This window comes from Stegodyphus dumicola, chromosome 9 (assembly GCF_044657685.1).
Source record: "Stegodyphus dumicola isolate Sdum_Otavi_A_Nest chromosome 9, ASM4465768v1".
NCBI classification, from domain to species: Eukaryota; Metazoa; Arthropoda; class Arachnida; order Araneae; family Eresidae; genus Stegodyphus; species Stegodyphus dumicola.
The window spans coordinates 150,619,960-150,635,029 of NC_140776.1; the positions used below are offsets into that span (position 1 = coordinate 150,619,960).

The window sequence follows — 15,070 nt, forward strand, 5'->3', positions numbered from 1 at the left end:
AAACATTTGCCTTGTTATCAGCTTCCAGTTCAAGCCACTCAAATTTTTCATCAAGAGAGATTTCATCCATGTTATCAGTTTGTTCATCTATATTTACCAAATCTGTCACTAAACATGAAGTTCTTTCCATATCCTCATTTTCACTTTCAGATCCATTTTCTATATCCAGGTCACAATCTATCTGTAGTTTTTATCATCAAGCACTTGAAGAAGCTTTTGTATTTCTTCTTCAGTCAGTCCTCTTTACCTTTTCGGCATACTGCTATAAAACAAAGCAGAATAATTAGCTTTGATTTATTATATCTATATAATATTTATATTATATAGATATAATAGATTTATTATATCTATATTATATCTATATATTTATTATATCTATATAATGCAATTATCCCGAATTCTGTAGCTGTAAGATTAAAAAAGGGAAAATAGGTAAAACTGGATCCCTAATATATCTAAAGCTACCTTTGAAAGAGATAAGTGGTTAAGATTCCAAGCACATCAAATTTGATATTTCAGCCTGGAAAATGAAGAAAAAAGGCATGGCCACTAAAATGGACTATCCCATCCATTGAAACAGGGAATACTATTGCTATTATAATAACCATCCCATCCCGAAAGGGTTTAAAATGTTTGACTGTGCTTTTTGTGCAATAGAAGAGGAGACGGGTGTTTATCTATCACTATCTAAGTATGTAAGGAAATACTATCAAACATCTGGCAAAATTGCAGTAAATGGCAATATTTGTGAAAATATGCACAAAGTAAACTTTACAAGTAACACTATAGACATAATTTTAATCAGGGAACATAAATAACACCTCTGCTACATGTGGGGAAGGTACAGCTATCCAAAATGTATAAAATCAGTAAAGAATGGAAAATGAGAAGCAAGAAGGAAATATGTTACCCTTTGCAGGGTGGTGCACTCCAGCTCATTTATGTTACTGATTTTAATTAATGTTAAAAATAAAAAAAATAAGATGGGTATCCCATTCAGTGGAGTTGAATACATTGTTTCTCACAGTATGAAAGCTACAGTAGTTATGTTGAATCCTCAAAATACAAGTAAACATTGCTTATGGGTATTAAAATGTTACCTGAAGTTTTCTGTAACTTCTTAACAAGAGCAAAAAATTAGAAAATAAGTTGCATATTCATGTTGAGGAAGGGAAAACTTATTTCTTTATTACATTTATGCTAAATCCTGAAAATACAAGCAAAACATTGTTTATGAGTGTTAAAATGTAGTATAAGTTACGCTGTAGCGTCTAAAGAAGAACAGTATTAGAAAATAGATTGCATGATCATGCTTTAGGATGTGAAATTTAATAATAAAAAGTTTTTTTCACTGTAGCATGGAAAAAAGGAAGAAAATTTGTAAAACAATATAATTAAATTCTCTCCCTTCATTCTGCAGTTTCACTAATCGAAGTACCTGATTATATATACCTGATAATACCTGTCAAAATTTTGAACAAAAATATAGTAAAAAGAGAGTTATTTTCAAATAAATATGGTAATGAATTTTTAATATACACTGGTGTGCAAAAATTAAGGACGAAGTCGAAAAATTAGCATATCAGCTGAACGAAGAGGCAGAGCGGACAGAAAGACCAATCAGGAGATTAAGTAAGGTGATGTACGGTAGCACATGCGCAGATATGCAGGTAGATGTAATGGGGGAGTGTCTGAGTAGTATAAAGCATGTTGTCGGTGTAAGATCAGTATTTCTGGCAAAGAGATTGCACACCGTATAGCAGTTAAAATCACACCGAGTTGCTGCCTCAGCGAGAAATGGCGAATAATCAATCTGTTAGACGACATCTGGATGCTTTTACCCGAGGTCGAATCATTGGGAAGTTGGAAGAAGGCCGCAGTGTGACAAGTGTGGCTGCAGAGTTCGGAATTGCTCACAGCATCGTTTCCCGACTTTGGAGACAATTTCAAACTACAGGAACAGCTATCCGGGGGTTTAGTAGTGGTTGTCCACGAGGAACCACACCCGCAGATGACCGGTATATTGCGTTACAGGCCAGAAGAAACAGGTGGCAGACAGTGGGAGAAATCGCTAGACACCCGACACAGGCGACTGGACGACCGATATCGTGTTTTACCGTGGCCAGAAGACTGCACGGTGGTGGTCTGTTTGCACGACGCCCTGTACGGTGTGTACCTCTAACGCCTGCCCATCGGAGAAGGCATTCTCTGTGGTGCCGGGAACACCGGAATTGGAGAGACAATGAATGGGGACAAGTACTCTTTACGGATGAGAGCAAATTCAGTCTGCGTAGCGATTCTCATCGCATACTCATCTGGAGAGAGCGGGGAAGCAGCAATCATCCCTTGAACATCATTGAAAGGGACAGGTATGGAGGTGGGAGTGTTCTTGTTTGGGGAGGCATCATGCTTGATAGTTGTACAGACCTTCACATCTTCGACACAGGTTCAGTCAACGGGACCCGTTATTATAACAAGATTCTTCTTCCATATGTGCGTCTTTTTAGAGGCGCTATGGGTCCGCAGTTCCTTTTCATGGACGACAATGCACCATGTCATCGCTCAGTAGCTGCCGAAGAGCTCTTAGAGAGTGAGGATATTGAACGTATGGATTGGCCGGCACGATCTCCGGATCTTAATCCCATCGAGCATGTATGGGATTTTCTAGGCAGACTGGCAGCTCGTACCTTACCACCAGTAACGATTCCGGAGCTTCGATTGGCGCTGCAAGACGAATGGGCAGCAATGCCTCAACAACTCATTGACACCCTCATTCTCAGCATGGGCAGATGCTGTGAAACCTGCCTAGCAATCAGGGGAGATCATATCCCCTATTAAAGACCGGATGTTTCAGCCTTCAGTCGCATTGCGCTCCATGCTACTTTTTCAATAAAGCTTCTTTTTATCCCTCTGATTTCTCTTTTAGTAAGTGTTGCTTACATTACTCATGTCCTTACGTATTGGGGATCTTACGGTATTAAATGTGTTGATTTGGAAAGCTTTTGTAAAGTTATATTGAAAAAAACCGTCTTGTCCTTAATTTTTGCACACCAGTGTATATTCTTATTTCTGTTTCATTGCCATAATGTTTATGTTTACTACTGCTGCAGTGGAAAAAAATTTAAACATATGATTTTTCTTCTTTTTTAGTTAGTTAGTTTATTTATTTATTTATTTATTTATTTTTATCTTTAGACTATTCCAGATCATGGCTTTAAAGAAGGAATGTATCTTGAAGCAGTAGATTTGATGGAACCCAGACTTATATGTGTTGCCTATGTAGCAAAGGTTGTGGGTCGTCTGCTGAGAGTTCATTTTGAAGGCTGGGAAAAAGATTATGACCAATGGTGTGACTGTGAGAGTCCTGATTTATTCCCTGTTGGATGGTGTGAAGTGTCTGGGTATAAGTTGGAACCACCCCGAGCAGACAGTAAGTAATATTTAGAAAAATCACTATTTTAAACAGTATTTGAATCAAAAAAGGCTATCAGTAGAGTTGGAATCATTTTTAAGTTGAAAGTATGACCCTCTGTGAGTTTAAAAATTGTATTTCTAATATTTTATTATTTATTATTTTTATTTCTTTTTTCTTATTATTCTATTATATTAGTATTAGCTGAATTGGCTAATAATTTCTAAGAGATAATTAATATAGTTGAAATATCAAGGAATTATTGTTGGGATCACTGCTGAATTTAATATATTTTTCATATAGTGATGGTAAGCCTAATGTAATTAAATGTGTCTTTCATTTCATATTTTGTAATATAATGTGTATTTGTTTTATACAGTCAAAAGTCGTTAATTCGGACACCCATAATCCGGACCTCAAAGCTAAAAACTTTCTGCGCATGCGCCGCGTTGACACATGCGCATAGGCATTTACGCGTGCGCGTAAGACATTTTACGTCTGCGCATATGCATGTGCGCAAGTGCAGAATACATTTTCACGTGAGCGTTTTATGTATAACGGACGGTATAAGGTAAAATTATCTAATTATCTATTTCAGTTAATGTTGATGATTGCGTTGTTCCTTAATTTTTGAATTGGATCTGGCTTATTATTTTTTGCAGCCTGTAAGAGCAATACTATAAAAGTAAATTTGAACTTATTATTAACGATTATATCAAATAGAATTTCCAATTCTGGAGCTTCCAAAGGATCGTACAAAACGAAAGTATGTTTCGATGTCCATGAAACAAAAAGTGGAATTGCTGCAAAAAATGGATAAAGACATGAAGAATGTGACAGAGAGGTTAGTGAAAATGAAAAAATTTCGATTGACAAGTTAGTCGGTATTCTCGGCACAGCAATTAACGGGACTTGAACAGCGGAACTTTGTAACTGAACAAGAAATTATGTCTGTTTATAGAATTAAAGAGAAAGTATTATCACATAAAATGAAGCAACTTAAATAACTTACATTGAAAGAAATGTTTAATAAAGTAAACAAATAAATATTAAGCTTTTTTTTTGTAAATTTTGATACCCTTTAGATCATAATTGTTCTTTATTTCATAAATTATGGTTTCACATTTTTAATTTTAGAATTTCTGCATGCCATCTTACGAGATTTAAACTGATGATCTATAATCCGGAAAAATCGATAATCCGGAATCGCCGAAGTCCCGACGAGTCTGGATTAACGACTTTTGACTGTACAAATTACTTTTAATCTTTATACATTAACTCTAGTTTATTATATGGATAGCATGTAAAAATTAAATATGTTATCTATGTTTTAATGTTTAAAAAAAATTTAAAGTTTATCACATCATCAAATAAATACATTAGAAATAGTTTAAAACTGGAAAATGACATTTTGAGTACAAAATTAAGATGACAATTTTTGAACACCCTTTTGGAATTGTGTATCATATCATACTGATGTCTGAAGTATAAGTATGCTAGGAGGCGGAAAGATTTAAAAATTTAGGTTAAACATTTTTTAAATAAAAAAAAAATTAGATTCGTACTCAGTGCCACAGAACTCAGAATGCAAAAAAAATTATATCATCTGAAGCATTACCTAATCGATGCCACATGTTTTATTCAAATACTATAATAAAACTATGGGTTTCTGTGAGAGCAATGGAATAGAACTTACTCCTCCTAGAGGTGAGACTAAAACTCATTAGTTTACTGAAAAATTATTAGAATATTTTTTCTTCTAACTTATTTCATAAAATCCTTTCTGCCCCCCTTCCATTCCCACTTTTTTTTTTTTTTTTTTATAAAAGGTAGAAGCAAATGTATGATATTCTTTGTTGTAGATACTACAATTCATTATAAGAATAATAATATTTGTAAATATTTTGGTGGTGTCTAAAATAAGTCTTAATTGACAACATTCCATAATGTTCCAAGAGACTAACTCTTGTTATTTTAATAAATATTTATTTTTTCACAAAGAGGGAATGTCTTTATTTAAAAAATCTGATGTGTGCACCACATGACTTCCTTGTAAGGAATATTAAATTATACGCACTTTTTCCTACATTTCATTTAAACTTATTGAATTGAATTAAATCTACTTCATCCATAGCGCATAAACCACAATGGAATAAATGCACTTTTTAAAAGTCACTATATTTACCGTAGCGATACTCTGGCACTAGGTTCACTGAACAGCATTACATCTCATTCATTTTATAACTCAGGATGAAAAAAAAAAATTATATCATCTGAAGAATTACCTAATTGTTGCCACATGTTCTATTCAAATACTATAATAAATCTAAAACGATGTATAAAAGAAATTAAACAAATAAAAAATAAACAGGTTTTTCACGTGCGATTCAGCGCTGCTTACCTAATGCGCGCATGTGCTGCTCGTAAACATTCTTCTCCGTTCGAAACAGACTGATGACAGTATTTTCTGCACATATGAAACACTTATTTCCTCGAATTTCATTAGAGATGTATTTCTCATTCAATGAATTCAGCTCTCAGTTCGCGGCAAGGCAAAAATAATAAAAACACAAAAAACTTCATTAAAAATTTAAAGATATAGAAAAACAAATAACACCATATACAGTTATTATTATTTTTTTTTAATTTACAATTAAAAATACAGTTTTGACGCAAAAACAAGCAATTCCGCCAGCGGACAAGAACACAGATTTTTCGGTGCATAAAACTGAAATTTTACTTTTGGATTCACTTTGCAAAAAGACACTGAAGGCATAGAAACTGACTTGATTTGTTGTGGATGCTATGCTGAGTCAATATATGGGATAATTCAATAACTTAAATGAACTCCAATGGATTAAGCATAACTTAATTTGCAATAATAAAAGAAGATGTTACTTTGTTGTTGCAAAGCTTATGTTCTCGCCTCGGTGAACCGAAGGTTCAGTGAAAATGGGTTAAAAACCTATTCCAGTAGAGTAGCATTTTTTCTGTTTTCCGAATGCAAATCCAAGATTAACATGATAAGTCAATGTTGTTGACAAGAGTTCTAAAATAAGCACCGAGACAGGCAAGCGATGATACTTTCGAAGGCTAGCTATTGCTGAGTGTGTAGCTGGGTAGAGAACTTAGGAAGAGCAGCATGTGTTGCACCATCTAATGACCATTCCAAGAAGATCTTGAATTATGTTCTCTAGATTGGCAATAAATCCACTATTCTGCTAAGTTTCAAATGTAAACAAATATGGCTGCTATGGTAAAAATAATTAGCCTTAGCCGCACTTAAACAACTTTTAAATTGTTGATAATTCTACAACTATAACATGCAGGGTAACCAAAGGCAATAGAACCTTAACCGGTAATTCAACTATTTTTAAATATAAAAAAATGCACAATTTACAGACATATAAGAATAAAGAAACTGAGCTCACTGAGCCGAGTAACAGAGTGGATACTTTTAGTGTGGCCAATTGCAACCAAAAAGTGAGGTGCACATCTGCATGTTATAGGAGTCCCACATACAAAATTTTAACTTTCTGAGGTTATTTGTTTTTGAGTTATTTGATATACATATATACATATGCACGCACAAATGCCATGAAAAAATTTCTTCTGAATCCATTTTAAATCAGTTTTATAATTCATTTGAGGGAAAAGATTCTTTTATTCTGTCCTTACATAAGCAAAAACATCGTCAAATTGCATTTGATAGCGATCAAAATTAATATTTTCTTTGAAATATGGTACCTGGAATTTTTCATGATTTCAGTACTTCCTTTACTTCGTACAATGAAGTAAATGGGGTACTACCTGATTTTTCACAGCCCCTGTTATCAAAATGGCCAAGATTATTGTCAAGTTTAAACTGCTTGCTTATAGTTTGTAGCTGCTATATCTTTGCAATTGCTTTTAATATGGTATCAAAAGGCTTATCTTTCCCAAAGAATTTAAACAACATAATTTCAGAAAGATATGACTGTAGATGATGGGGAGCCATACCCCTTTGCTTTTTGTTCCATCATTTAATAGAGTCCTACAATTTTTCCACATTTTGGGTAGAAGCACCCATTTTTGAATAAACAAAATTAAATGTTTGATTTACATTTAAATGGCTGTAACCAGCCTTTCCAAGTTGGTCTGTTTTATAGGCTCGCCAACAATCTGAGTATATTGCCAATCCTTCCACTATGTAATCTACAATTGTTGATATCATTCTGCTTGTTTTCTGATTTGGAAACTGAACAAGAAAGCACTCGCCACTTTCATTGATATTCCACCAAATATTCAGCTTTGTGGAAGTACGCTGCCAGTGTTGTTTTTTTGTTGTGTGAACAAACTCTCATCAATTTCAACTTTTCACAGGGCTACCTATTCGTCCTTTAGTTTGTCAAAGTAAACCCAGCAAACAAACCTTTATCATAAAATTGTTCTAATCTGCCATAATATTTTCACAGATGTTGAACTTATCACACCACTTAAGCGACATTAGCTCCTCTACCCAACAATAGATGAAACTCAGCACTGTTAGAAATGGTATTCTGGATCAACTAAACCAGTTGTCAGATCAAATGCTCATTTTGTTGTTTACAGCTTTTCACTTTGCACCTCCACATACTTTTCTTTATATATAGTTTCATTTCATATTCATGCATATTTGAACAAAACAATACCAAAGTTGGAGAATGTCAACATTCTCTGACAAATGTCAACACATGCCAAATAGACGGGTGAAAGATCAGATATTTGATTATATTCTTATACATGCGGACCATCAGCAGTTTATGTCAACAAGCACAAGTATGCTGTGGTGGAGGTTGAAACAAGAAAACCAAAATGAGAGAAAGAAAGGAATAGTAAAATCAAGGGACTTGTGCAATTTAAAGTGTCATAATAGTGTAAGTTGTTGCAATAAATAAGATTGTATAATGTCAATCACATAATTAAGTAAGTTTATTATTGGTGTTATTTTCTTGTATAATGTCAATCACATAATTAAGTAAGTTTATTATTGGTGTTATTTTCTTTTCTAATTTAGAATGTTTTGTTTATTTTAAGTTCAGCAGTATGTTTGCATATGCTGAACTTTATTCTATTTCAACGTATATCATAATCATATAATGTTTTAATAAAAATAAAGTATGATTTAAAAATGTAACAAAAATATTTTTATTCACGTTGTGAATGTTGACATTTGCTGATTTGGTGTGAAATAAAAATATTAAGCAAATATTTCAGACATATACCAAGTGACTATGTTAATGTTAATATTCACTGGAGAATGTCGACATACTCTAGATTTTGTTCTTTCACAGTAACATATATACATTTTTTCCTTGGCAAAATATGTGTAAAATATTATCAGAAGTTTTTTCATTCTCCCAAGTATGTGCTCAGGATGTAAGTGGTTCAGGCTTAGCTAGCTAGCAGTTAGAAGGTCTATGTGTTTGTGCATAGTGGTACAAGAATCTATGAAAAATATGCTGCTGCTTACTTTTAATTCTGTTTGAATGATACATTTTTGAGCTAATTACCCTTTAAAATATTTTTAATGTGCAGTCAGTGTTGCCAGATTGTGCGATTTTTCGCAAATTTACGACTTTTCACAAACTTGTGCTACTGAAATTTTAATATTTGCGATTTTGCGAAATTTTTGCGACTCCATCATTTTCTTATGCTACATTTTGCGATTTCAAAGTTTTTTAATATATCATAAAATGCTTACATGTTAAAATAATGTGTCAATTAAAAATAATTTACGTTAGAAAGAACAGTTTATTTAGGCTCAAATAGAAGTTGGCATCTAGCAATCCAATTTACATGTGGGCTTTCCTTTAAGGGTGCACAGCCTGACCCTGGTATAATGAGAAGGGGGAAGGAGGAAAAAGTGGGAAGAAAGAAAAAAAAAAACTTTTTGAGACCCTGTTTTCTAACCTTCCCCCCTTGCCTCCCGTGTGTTTTGTTTTTAAATCAGCTCAGCTTAGGTTAAGTCCAATTCTATGGTGATTACAAATCGAACAAATGAACTTGCAGCTTGGGTCCACTTGTAGAAAAACAAATGAAACACATATTGGGTACCCAAACAGAGAAAGAAAAGTAACATGTATTGGGTGCTGAAACAGGAGAAAGAAATTAATTCTCCTGATTATAATATTGCTAAGAACTAAGCAATGGAAATGACTTGAAAATCAAAGCAACAGCATTTTTCTAAATAATAGTACAAGTAAATTTAACCGTGAAGGAACAAGGCTTTCCTAAGTACTCAGAATCTGAAATAAGTCCATCAGGCAAAACGGAAAACTCACTGAAAAACATTCCTCAAATAAAATGTTCACAATTAAGCAAAAAAAAAAAAAAAAAAAAGTAAACAAATTAACTGCCAACTAAAAAAATTTAGTAAAAAAGTGCTAGCAATCTAAACGTGGGGAATCTTAAGAATGGATATGCACAAATTAATTTTAAAATATAACCTAAATTAAGTGAGAATTAATAATAATAAAAAAAAAAAATGGATATTTAAACAATTGAAAATGAGCAGTATAGTTTAAAATTTTTTTTTTGTTAGAGCTAAGATACATAATTAAAAAGGCTAATACCCCTCAGGGGCTCACTCTAGTGAGTACGGGTGGCGAAATCCCAAGGTACCCTAGCCCTTCAGGGGATCATCTTCTTGGTGAGACGGGTGTCATGATCCTGGAGCCCCAGTGATCTATCCTCTTTTCCGTCTCCTCTCCTCTTGGCTGGAACTTTTTCCCTTCCTTTCTCCCTTGTGGTTTCTCTCTTCGGAGTTTGGGGCTTATCACGAGAGACTGGAACAGCCCTTGTGTCTAGTTTTCAAGTGGCGAGAAAACTGCCCACGTGTTTGCCGTGCGTGGAGATCCGTGTCGCTGGAAAAGAGGGTTCTGGTAGTTGAGGGGCGAGGTACTGTCCCCAATACACTGCTTTGGCCTCTGCTTCAGCTAAATGGGAGGCACCTTAGTCATCCTCACGTGTCAGTTGGCTGGTCACTAGTCCTTGTGTCAGTGGCTTGGGGATAAGCTCTCGGGAGTACCTGCTTTCGGGAAAGCCGATTGGGGCTTCAGTTTGCATATAGGTCCAGCTAGCCCTAACACAGGAATCTGTGTTCCCTTGTTGGGCTCCATGGTGGGCGGGGCTGTCGGACCTGAATCTTATATTTTTCAATCATGGCTTCCCTTTTTATTTTAAAAAAACCTGAGTCAAATGACACCAATCAATATATTGAAATCATCGACAAATCTTTGAGCAAGAAAATTCGTACCAATGCGAATGCCAAATAAACTACTGAATGTCCTCGCTTTTTTGTTGTTTCCAGTGCCTCTGAAGAATTGAAAAAGGTGTCTCTTTTCCTGATAAACAAATACATTCATTCATGCATAGGTGAGCCAAGGAACATAAAGCATCTCCTTTCCGGAGACCTGCATATTGATACCGTTTCGGCCACCCAGTCTGCTTCACTTTTACGACAAACTAAACTTGGCCAGGTATCTATAACTGCGTCAGCGCACAAAACACTTAATTTCTGTAGAGGCATGATCTCGGAAATCAACCTTCTGTGTGTTTTAGAAGAAGAGTTTTTCTCTGAGTTAACTGATCAAAAGGTTTGTGCTGCCAAGCGGATCAAGATGCATAAGGAAGGTCAGTTGATTGACACAAAACACGTGATCCTGACCTTCAAATCGCCTGATCTGCCGAAGAATATTAAGGCTGGATATCTAAATTGCCCCATAAGACCTTATATTCCAAACCCCATGCAATGCTTCCAGTGCCAGTGTTTTCGCCACTCCAAGATGTCCTGTTATGGGACACTGACGTGCGCTCGGTGTTCATCGGTTGGCCACGATAGCGATAATTGCACCGCTGCAGCACCGTGTATTAATTGCAACGGTGACCATCCAGCATTTTCCCATTCCTGTCCAAAATGGAAATTAGAAAAGGAAGTCCAGACCGTAAAAGTTTCTAGGAACATTTTATATGCAGAAGCCAGGAGACAAGTTCAAAGCACACAGCCCCAATCAAACAAATCATATGCCAGCGCCGTTAAATCAACATGCACTATAGCCACCCAAACTTCCATAAGTACACAGACTCCACCAAATAAAACCCAGCAACCTGCAAGCAAGAAAAAGGAAAATACAACACATGTCATACAAAATAAAGAAATAGTTATTCAAAGCAAACCAAAACATGTCAATCCAAAATCAATTAACAAAAATAGAAGTTCCAGCAATAGTCATGTAAATGAAATGATTTCTGAATCTGCAGATTCAGATAGTATGGAAGTGGAAGAGGTCTAGAAGTTCCCGAACATCTGCTTCCGCGCAAAACTAAAAAGGAACACAGAAAGAATAAACATCAATCATAATGGCCACCCTCATCTCATGGAACTGTCACGGTTTCCACCGAAATTTGCTTGACATCAAAGCTATGATCAATGCTTATCATCCTGTGTGCTTGGCAATACAAGAGACAAATCTGAAACCAGATCAACGTGCAAAACTTCAGAGGTTTTCTCTCGTCAGGAAGGATAACCTTGCAGGTGAGCGTGCTAGTGGAGGTGTATGTCTCCTCACCTCACTGGACTATCCCTCAAGTTCCTTTTCTTTGACAACATCTCTCCAAGTTGTTGCTGTACAAGTAAATTTTCACATTGTAATTTCAGTCGTTTCTCTTTATTTGCCTCCTAACGAACACATTGATCAGCGAGATTTAAATGAACTTGTGGCTCAGCTGCCTGAGCCTTTTATCATAATGGGGGGTGATTTTAATGGCCATAGTCCGTTGTGGGGAAGCAAAGACACCAATTCACGAGGAAGGCAAATTGAGCAGGTAATTGAAGACCATTGCCTTTGTCTCCTGAATAATGGGCAGGACACTTAATTCCATGAACCTACAAGGACATTCCACGCTCTTGATCTAGCCATCTGTTCACCATCTCTATTGCCGTTTTGCAATTTTAGTGTTGGAAGTGATCTGTACAACAGCGATCATTATCCCATTCTTTTATCTCTTGCACTAAGAGGAGCAAACCCCATGTTGAGACTCCCTCGGTTCATACTGTATAGGGCAGACTGGGAACTCTTCTCTTCCTCTGCAGAGCTTGCACAGAAAATGGTAGATGTGCTTATCGATGATGCAGTGGAAGCAGTTATAACTGCTATTACTCAGGCAGCTATGCTCTCCATTCCTAGAACATCAGGAAAAATAATAAAATACTCGAAACCATGGTGGAATCGTGACTGTCATGAGGCACTGAAAAAACAGAAAAAAGCATGGGGAATTTTTCGTAGATACCCAACTCTGCGAAACCTGATGGCATTTAAAAGAGCCAAAGCAAATGCATGAAAAGTAAGGAGGCAGAATCAGAGGGATTCCTGTATTTTGTATGTGTCATCAATAACATCCTCTACGCCTAGTAAGCGGGTTTGGAAGAGAGTTAGGAAAGCATGCGGCGTATATAAAGACCACTCACTTTCCTTTTTGGAAAAAGATGGCCGAGTGATTAGCTCTATAGAAGAAATAGCGAATACTATCGGTGAGACATTTGCTGCCGTTTCTTCCAGCATTTCTCTCCATCAAGCTGCGCTCTGAAATATATCCCATCCCATTCAACTCTACCATATCTGAGCTTTACAATAGAGACTTTACTATGCTTGAATTAAGGAAAGCTTTGTTGCAGACACATAGGTCTTCTCCGGATGTTGATGGTGTGAATTACGAAATGCTAAAGCATCTGTCCTATAAGTCACACTTTACAACAGAGTGTGGAAAGAGCATATTTTTCCGAGTGCATGGAGGAGAGCTGCTGTAATTCCTATTGCTAAGCCAGGGAAAGATCCAAGGAATCCCTCCAACTATCAGTCAATTGCCCTTACGAGTTGCCTGTGCAAGCTGTTTGAAAACATGGTCAACAGCCGCCTAGTCTACTTCTTGGAAAAGAATAATATTATATCGCCTTATCAAATCGGTTTTTGAAAGGGGAGAATGGCCGTAGATAACATGCTTCTCTTAGAGACATCCATTCGAAAAGCTTTTGTAAGAAGAAGTCACCTTGTGTCAATATTCTTTGACATTAAGAAAGCTTATGATAAGGCATGAAGATACGGTATACTTCGGGATCTTCACGAGAGTGGCTTGTGCGGCAGCCTACCAATTTTCATTCTTAATTTTTTGAACACTAGAACTTTTCAAGTAAGGATTGGCTCTGTTTTGTCGGATGTTTTTGAACAGGAAGAGGGTGTGCCTCAAGGCTTGTGCTTAGTGTAACCCTGTTCAGTTTAAAAATAAACTCTGTATTAAAAGAACTTCCTCCCACCATCTTGGGATCTCTATATGTGGATGATTTACAGATTAGCTGTCGAGGTGCAGACATGAGATACGTAGAGAGGCAGTTGCGGATGGCTCTGAATAAGATCCAAGAATGGTCAAACAAACAGGGATTTACTTTTTCCAAACAAAAAACTTTGTGCGTGCACTTTTGTAAGAAGCGAGGTCTCCATCCTGAGCCTGAGTTATATCTGAATGGTACAATTATTCCAGTTGCGCCACCTGAAGTAAAATTTTTAGGAGTGACGTTCGACCAAAAATTGACTTTCCTTTCTCATGTTTTAAACTTGAGAAAGAAGTGTTTAAAAACGCTAAATATTTTAAAAGTGTTGGCGAACACCTCCTGGGGTGCAGAGCGCTGCTCCATGCTTCGCATTTACAGAGTGCTTGTCCGCTCCAGACTGGACTATGGCTCAGTTGTTTACGGATCCGCTTGATCATCAGTATTGTTAAAACTAGATCCTGTTCACCATCAAGCTCTGTGGATTTGTTCAGGAGCTTTCAGGACTTCTCCTGTCCAGAGCCTGTATGTTGACTGTAACGAACCATCACATTATCTGAGGCATGAGCAATTGTCCCTTTTGCAATATATTAATATTCTATCGCAACCTGAACATCCTAATAAGCTGTGCTTACTTGATAATGTGTGTAACACATTATTTGAAACACGTCCATCCTGTGTTCCTACTTTTCCTTTAAGAGTTCTCCCTGTCATTGAAAAACTTTCCCTCTTTGACATGCACCCCCAAGCAGTACAGAATTTTGAAATCCCACCTGGGGAAAATGCACGGATTCAGCTTCTTGATGTTTTCAAGCATCATGTGAAGGTAAGCACTAACGAGATCATTCACAGACAACTCTTTGCTGAGCACAGACACAAATATAGCAGTTATCTTCCAGTATACACAAATAATCGTGTCAGGATGGCATTTGTAATTGAAGATCGAATGGAGGGCAGACGCTTGCACCATGCTTTCTCTGTCTTAACATCTGAACTAACCGCAATATATTATAGTCTTTTGTACATCTCAAGGCTCTGCCACAAAAAGTATATAGTTTGTACAGACTCCTATAGTGCGCTTAAATCATTAGAAGCTTTTTCTAACTTTCAAAATCCAGTAATAGTGGATGTTCGCAAGATGCATATAAACTTAACGCATCGTGGATATGAAATCCTGTACTGCTGGGTTCCCGGCCATGTGGGAATATAAGGGAATGAGCTGGCAGATATCACAGTGAAATGTGCTGTAGAACTGTCCAGTCGCCTCATCTCTTTTGGAGACATCTGTTGTATTGTCAAAGAGAAGATCCGAAAAA

At 36.4% G+C, this 15,070-nt stretch overlaps 1 protein-coding gene across 2 annotated transcripts in view; it reads left to right on the forward strand.

Annotated features, from left to right (window-relative positions):
• LOC118203030 (MBT domain-containing protein 1-like) overlaps positions 1–15,070 on the forward strand; it is a 100,733-nt gene that overhangs the window by 57,106 nt on the left and 28,557 nt on the right. For both annotated transcript variants that reach the window (XM_085824228.1, XM_085824227.1), the window contains one exon: positions 3,196–3,430. In XM_085824228.1, coding sequence (XP_085680354.1) covers positions 3,196–3,430 — 235 coding nt within the window. The remainder of the gene's footprint in view (positions 1–3,195; positions 3,431–15,070) is intronic.